Source organism: Ammodytes marinus (genome assembly GCF_949987685.1).
Source record: "Ammodytes marinus genome assembly, contig: scaffold_96, whole genome shotgun sequence".
NCBI classification, from domain to species: domain Eukaryota; kingdom Metazoa; phylum Chordata; class Actinopteri; order Uranoscopiformes; family Ammodytidae; genus Ammodytes; species Ammodytes marinus.
The window spans coordinates 92,501-102,500 of record NW_027648133.1 but is presented as its reverse complement, the minus strand read 5'-3'; the positions used below and the strand labels follow the sequence as shown (position 1 = coordinate 102,500).

At 42.7% G+C, this 10,000-nt stretch overlaps 2 protein-coding genes across 2 annotated transcripts in view; both read left to right on the top strand.

Moving 5' to 3' along the window:
* LOC307270998 (uncharacterized protein) overlaps positions 1-88 on the top strand; it is a gene marked incomplete at its 3' end in the record, with an annotated part of 21,265 nt that extends 21,177 nt beyond the window's left edge. The window contains exon 5 of the mRNA XM_080054884.1: positions 76-88. Within this exon, the coding sequence (XP_079911010.1) occupies positions 76-88 (13 nt within the window). The remainder of the gene's footprint in view (positions 1-75) is intronic.
* Positions 89-143: 55 nt separating this feature from the next.
* LOC307270997 (arf-GAP with Rho-GAP domain, ANK repeat and PH domain-containing protein 3-like) overlaps positions 144-10,000 on the top strand; it is a gene marked incomplete at its 3' end in the record, with an annotated part of 64,716 nt that continues 54,859 nt past the window's right edge. Inside the window, 8 exon segments of the mRNA XM_080054883.1 lie at positions 144-365; positions 1,023-1,216; positions 2,380-2,420; positions 3,565-3,647; positions 4,670-4,713; positions 6,456-6,594; positions 6,596-6,723; positions 9,527-9,596. Of these exon segments, the coding sequence (XP_079911009.1) occupies positions 285-365; positions 1,023-1,216; positions 2,380-2,420; positions 3,565-3,647; positions 4,670-4,713; positions 6,456-6,594; positions 6,596-6,723; positions 9,527-9,596 (780 nt within the window). The 5' untranslated portion in view covers positions 144-284.

Below are 10,000 nucleotides of genomic sequence, written 5' to 3'. Positions count from 1 at the left end.
AGGGGCTAACCGCAAATGAAGGCAGAAATGAAGAGAAGTTGACGTTTGGACATAATACTAAACCGAATTCACCAGGAGAAACGAATGAAAACAAGTCCACATTTGGACTTAACGCAAAATCAAATCCACAAGGAGACAGAATTGAAGAAAGCAAGTCGACATTTGGACTTAACAGTAAAGCGAATGCAGCAGGAGAAAGAGTGAGTGGCGTGGAGAGAAGGAAGCCCAGTCGGAGTTTGTCTCTGTGTGACAGTGAAAGATGTCTGCCCCCCGTCCCGCCGAGGATGAGCCGAGGGGTTTCCAACGCCACGTCGAAGGGGCTGCAGCGGCGGCGAACAGAAGAGTCACCTGGACGGACAGAGCAGGTCAGAGACACGGACGGACGGACGGACGGACGGACGGACGGACGGACGGACGGACAGACAGTCAGACACACACACAGACACACACTGAGATACACACAGACACACACACACACACTGAGACACACACACACACACACACACTGAGACACACACACACACACACACACACACACAGAGGGATCCCTTCCTCTGTCAACTCTACCTGAGATTTCTCGATTGTTTAATCACGATAAAAGGTTTTTACTGGGAGTTTTTTCTCAGACGAGCTAAGGGTGTAAGGACAGACAGACAGACGGACGGACGGACGGATGGATGGATAGATAGATAGATAGATAGATAGATAGATAGATAGATAGATAGATAGATAGATAGATAGATAGATAGATAGATAGATAGATAGATAGATAGATAGATAGATAGATAGATAGATAGATGAGGGCAGAGGGTGTCATACTGTAAGGAATGTAAAGCCCACTGATGCAAATGTCTATTTGTGATATTGGGCTTTAGAAATTAAACTGATTTTGATTTGATTTGTCTGTCTGTCTGTCTGTCTGTCTGTCTGTCTGTCTGTCCGTCTGTCTGTCTGTCTGTCTGTCCGTCTGTCTGTCTGTCTGTGTGTCTGTCTGTCTGTCTGTCTGTCTGTCTGTCTGTCAGCAGTCCTTTGTGGAGTCCAGCCGTCTCTCCGGGTCCCCCCCCTCCTGTGGCATAGAGATGGTTTCTAATGAGATCTACTGGGGCACGTCGCCGGGCCCTGCTGCCCCCGGGGGAGGGAGGGCGTACTGCAGCCCGCACTCTGCCCCCCCCACCCCACCCAGACACACACCGGAACGCAAACCTGAGAGGAACAGGTACCTGGCTGTGATCCGACTTCATGTAGCTCCTGTTTAGCTTTGTCATTAAACCTGCAGTGTGTAGAATTTTGGGTTTTATTTCCTAGCAGATTTTGTAGAAAGTAATTATAATATCCATAAGTACATTTAATTTAGTGCATACTAGCTGAAAAAAAATTTTTGAATTATTTTTTTCCCCCTTAGAAAGGGTCTCACATATGTCCATATTTCTGCATATTTTGGACCAAGGCCTAGTGCCGCCATCTTGAAAGTGTCATAGTTGGAATGTCATCAGGTGCATTGTTTAAAATTTAGAATTGTTCTTGTCCTTGAAGGCCACTGTAGCTTCTGTTATTATTCTAAAGGGTTGGGGTTACCCAGGGAGCGTTGCATTCTAGAACTTTGTAGAACTTTCTTGATGATGTCATATTACACACTGCACCTTTAAGTCAAAAATAAAAGGTCTAAAAGGTGTCATGTAGGTCCCTTCAGTGCTGTTATATAGTCCAGGAAAGGCTGACATATCTGTTTAAACTTCTCTGCTTTCCCTGAAATCTCATAACAGATTTTCTCCATATATAAAGTACTAGAGAACTCCATGAGCCACATATCAAAGCAGGGGGCCATCTCCTTATTCCAAACCTTAAGAATAATTTCTTTAGCGATAACCATCCCAAAAAGCTTTCGTACCTAAAGTCTGGGTTGTTGTGACGAGCCTAGAATGGCTGCTTCTGGGTTGGGATGGAGGATCTGGCCGTAAACATATGAATAACAACAAAACGACTGTGGCTCAGTTGGTAGAGTGGGTCGGCTGATGATCGAAGGGTTGGAGGTTCGATCCCCGCCCTGCCACCTGTGTCATAGTTGTTGTGTCCTTGGGCAAGACACTTCACCCACCTTGCCTGGTGTGAATGTCGATAGTTAGCCTGCTGCTATCGGTGTATGAATGTGTGTGTGAATGGTAACGTGGGAAAGGAAAACAGGTCTCCCTTGAAAAAGAGTCTTCGGTCTCAATGGGATTTACCTGTATGAATAAAGGTTAAAAAAAAACACACTTGACCAGAAATTGTGGAGGACACAATGATTCCTTGAAGTTTATTTCTTCACATAAGCTGCTGATTTCTTATCGACTGTTTTAGATTTCTTCATGTCTGTTTGTCTGTTTGTGTTTTATTTTCCAGCGCCGGGACTTTGAGCAACAACTCTTCAGGATCAGCCAGAGGTGAGGTCACACCTGTCGCTATGGGAACACTGAGGCTGTCACACGGAAAAAATCCTAAATCTGTAAAGACAACCATTTCAATCTGTTTTCCCCTCCACGGACGGATTATATTGGTTTTGGTGCCACGATCCATATTTATTAAAGGAATACTTCACCCATACGGAACCAGCGTTCTATCATTATAAAATCACTATTATAATATAATGAATTAGGTTTTTCTTCCCTCAGTCTTCCCTTGGCCCAGCTGTCCTGTTAATCCTGACCCTTACTGTGATGTCACAGTAAGGAAAATGTAGGGTTAGACAGTGAGACCATAAAACACTCTTTCTGCCTTTTCTCAGGCTAGGATGATCCGATTTAATTTTTGTTTGCACATTTATACTAAATAGGATCTCAGAGTTCAATACACCTTCATATTCCAACCGGTGAAGTAGGCCTTTAAATGACCACACCTAAATTGAATCTAGTAAATTAATCCTTGAGACAGAGTGGACATTAGTGCAAAGTTTGAAGACAATCCCTCAAAGCGTTCTGGAGATATTGCGTTCACAAGAAGGACCCTGACAAACTGAAAATATCAGGCCTTTAGCTCGGGGGCATAAACAACTATTTTGAGATTTCCTTTGTCAATAAACCATGTGGACGTAAACCCACTTACCGCATGAGTTTGAGCAACATTACCGTCCATTTAAAGTGTCCTATTAACACACAGACAGACAGACACACAGACAGACAGACAGACAGACAGGCAGACAGACACACACACTCACACACACACACAGACAGACAGACACACACACACAGACAGACACAGACACACACACACACACACACACACACACACACACACACACACACACACACACACACACACACACAGGCCTTCAAAGTGTCCTACTAACACACAGACAGACAGACACACACACACACACACACACACACACACACATCCATTCAAAGTGTCCTACTAACACACACACAGACAGACACACACACACACACACACACACACACAGGCCTTCAAAGTGTCCTATTAACACACAGACAGACACACACACACACACACACACACACACACACACACACACACACACACACACAGCCCTTCAAAGTGTCCCACTAACTGAGTCTCTCCATGTCCCAGCTTCCACAGATGACCCAGAGGAGGAGATCAGTCCGTACTGTGAGACGGTTTTCCAATCCAGAAGGAATCCGCTCATCTGTGAGGTGAGACAACGGCCAACCCGATCTCACGCCGAGGCGTCACTTCCAGACGCATGGACCGGCGGCTCTATTTCACGCCTTGCCTGACCAGGGCGTCTCTATTACACGCGCACCTCCGTAGTCAAAATGGCGGCCGCCGTTTTCCGTCAATGTTTTATCTATATTATAACCTCTCCCTGTCCCCTTGCCCTAACCCTAACCACCGAGGGGGCTGCAGCTAGATAGTATTGAAATGCTGGGAGAACATGTCGTGCTATTCCTGGGACAACATGTCGGCCCCTGTTGGTGCTATTCCTCCGTTAATTTAGACTATTCCTCCGTTAATTTAGACTATTCCTCCGTTCATTTGGACGGCGGGAGGTGCGCGTGTAATAGAGACGCCCTGGTCAGGCAAGGCGTGAAATAGAGCCGCCGGTCCATGCGTCTGGAAGTGACGCCTCGGCGTGAGATCGGGTTGCAACGGCACAGATACTAAACCAAAGGATTTCATTTTTCTACAAATGACTTTATTTCTACACACACACAAAAAGACATAAAAGCATTCTCAACACAATGATTGAAAAGGCTCCTTGTTTAGTTCCCACATCACAGAGAATGTCTCTTGCCTTCGTTGCAGTGGTCGCGGGTTCAAATCCGACCCGTGGACCTTTACTGCAGGTCATCCCCCCTCTCTCTCTCTCTCTCTCTCTCTGTCTCTCTCTCTGTCTCTCTCTCTCTCTCTCTCTCTCTCTCTCTCTCTCTGTCTCTCTCTGTCTCTCTCTCTGTCTCTCTCTCTATCTCTCTCTCTCTCTCTCTCTCTCTCTCTCTCTCTCTGTCTCCCCATTTCAACTCAGTACTGTCTAATAAAGCTCTCTCTCTCTCTCTCTCTCTGTCTCTCTGTCTCTCTCTCTCTCTCTCTCTCTCTCTCTCTCTCTCTCTCTCTCTCTGTCTCCCCATTTCAACTCTGTACTGTCTAATAAAGCTTGAAAATGCTAAAAAAAAAATCTTTCCAAAAAAATGAACAAGTATAATCTTGAATCCTACAGAGTGAAAGGAGCCGATCGGAGGACAAACCTGCAGAGGATCACGGGTAAGAAACCAAAATGCTTTTGATTATTTATTGGTTTTGTGTGGCGAGGTGATTCTGTAAGCGGGCCCACTGTTTACATCAGGTTTATTTACACACAAAAGTCGATGTCACATTTATTTCTATAGCACATTTAAAAACAATCAGTTGACCAGTTGCTGTAGCCTACACAATACAATACATAACAACATAGGCCTAAGACACAAAAAAAAAAAATAATAATAATAATAATAATAATAATAATAATAATAATAATAATAATAATAATAATAATAATAATAATAATAATAATATAAAAAAATAAAATAAAAAAATATATATATAATAAAATAATAATAATAATAACAATAATAATAATAATAATAATAATAATAATAATAATAATAATAATAATAATAATTATTATTATTATTATTATAATAATAATAACATTGGAGTGTGAAAAGTATAAAGCTTCTAAAGTAATTTTTTTGTAAGTTTTGGACAGTTAGTGGATCATAATATTGATATTGAGATATTCACTGATTTTGACAAAAAGTTATTTTTTTCAACAAACGTTCTCTAGAATAACCTAGTATGCCTTTAACTTTCAGAGACCGTGATATCAAACTTACATCCACATATTTCACAATAAAATAGTTATATTTTCGGGGGCGCCCTTAGCTCAGTTGGTAGGGCGTTCCCCCCCCCATGGGCCTCGGCCAGCAGCGGACCCGGGTTCGATTCCAGCCCACGGTCGTTCTCTGCATGTCACTCCCCTCTCTGCCCCATTTCAACTCTGTCTCTACACTATCAATAAAGTATAAAAATACCCAAAACATATCTTAAAAAAATTAAAAAATTGCATCCACACTATTCACTATTCATATTTTACTTTAGTATTACCATGTAGACATCTGGTCAATGATTCAACTCCTTCGTGATTTTCTCTTTTTTGTACAGTTCAGGGGTCAGTATCCACATATTTCACAATAAAGCGTTACTTCACAGGAACTGCTGCCATATTTTCAGTATAAATCCCCTTACATTTTTTCCTGTCCATTTCATTAATATAAATCTCCTTAAAGACCTACTTCACCGGTGGGAATATGAAGGTGTATTGAACTCGGAGATCCTATTTAGTATAAATGTGCAATTTTTTTTTTAATCGGATCATCCTAGCCTGAGAAAAGGCAGAAAGAGTGTTTTATGGTCTCACTGTCCTAACCCTACAGTTTCCTTCTTGTGACATCACAGTAAGGGTTAGGATTAACAGGACAGCTGGGCCAAGGGAAGACTGAGGGAAGAAAAACCTCATTCATTATATTATAATAGTGATTTTATAATGATAGAACGCCGGTTCCATATGGGTGAAGTATTCCTTTAAAGGGGCAGTGTGTAATATGACATCATCAAGAAAGTTCTACAAAGTTCTAGAATGCATCGCTCCCTGGGTAACCCCAACCCTTTAGAATAATAACAGAAGCTACAGTGGCCTTCAAGGACAAGAACAATTCTAAATTTTAAACAATGCACCTGATGACATTCCAAAAACATGGATTCCTCCATAAGACTTGCCTGCTCAATGTACAAAATGTAATATTAATATTTGTAATTCTACGCTGAGGAGGATAATTCAGATTATTGGCAGAGGTGATTTTACACCAATGAGGACATATTTATGAATGAGGATATTGATTTTAGATAATAAAGTACTTAAAATGTTACACAGTCTCCCTTTAAGTTGTATTTTCTGTCCGTTTCAGTGGTCAGAAGTTCTCGTGGACTCGTCGTTTGTCTCAGGCATTACACCCTGCAGGAGACTCTCAGGGCTACAGCACCGTGGGAGAAGCACCGCCCGTCCCACCCAGCCTGGTCCCTCCCCCCCTGCGCTGTCTCTCTCTGCCCCCCTCACACCTTCCCCTCGGAGGGGGAAGACGACCTGACCATCTCCCCCTACGCCAGCTTCACCTCGCTGTCTGAGAGACCAACACTCATACTCAGTGGCTGGCTCGACAAACTGTCTCCGCAAGGGTGAGTTGGATTTTACTGTGTGTGTGTGTGTGTGTGTGTGTGTGTGTGTGTGTGTGTGTGTGTGTGTGTGTGTGTGTGTCTGTCTGTCTGTCTGTCTGTCTGTCTGTCTGTCTGTCTGTCTGTCTGTCTGTCTGTCTGTCTGTCTGTCTGTCTGTCTGTCTGTCTGTCTGTCTGTCTGTCTGTCTGTCTGTCTGTCTGTCTGTCTGTCTGTCTGTCTGTCTGTCTGTCTGTCTGTCTGTCTGTCTGTCTGTCTGTCTGTCTGTCTGTCTGTCTGTCTGTCTGTCTGTCTGTCTGTCTGTCTGTCTGTCTGTCTGTGTGTGTGTGTGTGTGTGTGTGTGTGTGTGTGTGTGTGTGTGTCTGAGAGACCAACACTCATACTCAGTGGCTGGCTCGACAAACTGTCTCCGCAAGGGTACGTTTTTATTTTATTTTCTATCTACCCGTTTATTTATTCAGGTACAGTTAAACACACACATTTACACGCTCACACACACACACACACACACACACACACACACACACACACACACAGTGCCCTGCTGAATATAACGGTTGAGTAAAGTAGTTTTTATCAATTCACGCAGCAGGAAAGTGGAGAGTTACTCACTTAAAGGCCTACTTCACCGGTTTGAATATGAAGGTGTATTGAATTCTGAGATCCTATGCAGTATAAATGTGCGAAAAAAATTGAAAACGGTTCATCCTAGCCTGAGAAAAGGCAGAAAGAGTGTTTTTTTTTAACCCTATATTTCTCTTTCTCGTGACATCACAGAAAGAGAAATAGGCCTTTAACTCCCTTGAATCAGAAAGAGAGAAACATCAGCTGTTCGGCGTGAATGTGTCTTTATATGTGTGTATCTGTAACTATACAATTCATTATAAGTTGAATGTATTATGTGTTTGTCAGGTGTGTGTGTCTCTCTTTACTTTCCTTCTCTCCTACATCTCTCCCTGTGTACTAAGGCTGGGTATCCAGACGCCTGTTCCCAAAGACTTTGCCTTGTAAAGCGAGTGACTTCTTGCAAAGCCACAGTGTATAAGTTGTCTTTGTCTGTTTGTTTTCGTATTTTATATAAGTATATACATTTTTAAGTTGAATGTCTTGTGTGTGTGTGTGTGTGTCTGTCTCAGTGTGTGTGTGTGTGTGTGTGTGTGTGTGTGTGTGTGTGTGTGTGTGTGTGTGTGTTCTGTCTCAGTGTGTGTGTGTGTGTGCACAGTATAAATAGTGATATAAGTTGCATGTCTTGTGTGTGTGTGTGTGTGTGTGTTTGTGTGTGTGTGTGTCTGTCTCAGTGTGTGTGTGTGTGTGTGTGTGTGTGTCTGTCTCAGTGTATGTGTGTGTGTCTGTCTCAGTGTGTGTGTGTGTGTCTGTCTCAGTGTGTGTGTGTGTGTCTGTCTCAGTGTGTGTGTGTGTGTCTGTCTCAGTGTGTGTGTGTGTGTGTGTGTGTGTGTGTGTGTGTGTGTGCGCAGTATAAATAGTAATATAAGTTGCATGTCGTCTTGTGTGTGTCAGCAGTGAGCGGTCGGCGCTGGCTGTCGTTCTGCGTGTCGTTCTCTCTTCTCCTCCGTGTGTGAGGAGCTGCCTCCTCTGTTTCCTCTCCTCCTTTTCCTCCTCTACCTCTCCTGCCTCATCCTCCACTCGGTGTGTGTCTCTCTCTACCTCTCCTGCCTCATCCTCATCCTCCACTCGGTGTGTGTCTCTCTCTACCTCTCCTGCCTCATCCTCCACTCGGTGTGTGTCTCTCTCTACCTCTCCTGCCTCATCCTCCACTCGGTGTGTCTCTCTCTACCTCCTTCTGTCTTTCTACTTATATAACCTATCACTGTTTTTCAAGGAGCTTTTATTAGCTTTTTTTTAACATTTTGCTAACATTTATCTTTATCTCTGTGTAAAAGTATCTGCTCTAAAATAATTTACAATACAAAAAATGTCTTAAATTGCCGATATTTAACATATTGAAAAAAGATTCAATATTAACACCAGCATATACTGTATGTGTTCCTTAACAACATAGTGATTCAATTCAGCTTCTATCTAAAAAAAAGGGTGTAAAAGGGTGCAGTTTTACTTTAAGCTTCCCAGGTGGTCAAGTGCTAGCTCTCTGTTTGTGACTAGTAATGTCCCCACCTTTCATGCTGTGTTGAGGAATTTCATGTACAAATTTATGTGTCGACTTCTAGAGTCAAAAAACAAACTAACACTCACTGACACTAAACAGAGTGATACAAGGTTCTCCTCTGGGCTGTGGAAACATTGGAATCGATGCTTGTATGTATTTTAATTTGCGTTGTCATGTATTTGTATTGTTTTTTATATCTAACTTTGAGTCCGGAATAAAGTGTTCATTCATTCATTCATTCATTCATTCATATAGATAATAATATTATAATGTAAATGTCTGTGGATCTGAAGAGTGTATCTCTCAACACACAGACGGACGGACAGACAGACAGACAGACAGACAGACAGACAGACAGACAGACAGACAGACAGACAGACAGACAGACAGACAGACAGACAGACAGACAGACAGACAGACAGACAGACAGGCAGACAGACAGACGGACACACACACACTAATGTAAATGTGTGTGGATCTGATGAGTGTTTGTATCTTTCAAGGCAGACAGACAGACAGGCAGACAGACAGACAGTCAGACAGACAGACAGACAGACAGACAGAGAGACAGACAGACAGACAGACAGACAGACAGACAGACAGACAGACAGACAGACAGACAGACAGACAGACAGACTATAATGTAAATGTGTGTGGATCTGAAGAGTGTCTGTGTCTTTCAGGAACTATGTTTTCCAGAAGCGATACGTGAAGTTTGATGGTAAAAACCTGACGTACTTCGGCAGCGAGAAGGTACGAGACAATAACTAAGAAGATGTTTTAGATAATTGAAATATGTTCAATTATATATCTTTTTTTTGGCACCTTTTTGACTTTTAAGAAATTAACCTTTTTTTTTTTTTTTTAAGATAATTTTTTGGAATTTTCAAGCTTTATTAGACAGTACATAGTTGAAATGGGGAGAGAGAGAGAGAGAGAGAGAGAGAGAGAGAGACAGAGACAGAGAGAGACAGAGAGAGAGAGAGAGAGAGAGAGAGAGAGAGAGAGGGGGGGGGGGGATGACATGCAGTAAAGGTCCACAGGTCAGATTTGAACCTGCGACCACTGCAACAAAGGCCGGAGCCAATATGGCTCTCTCTCTCTCTCTCTCTCTCTCTCCCTCTCTCTCTCTCTCTCTCTCTCTCTCTCTCTCTCTC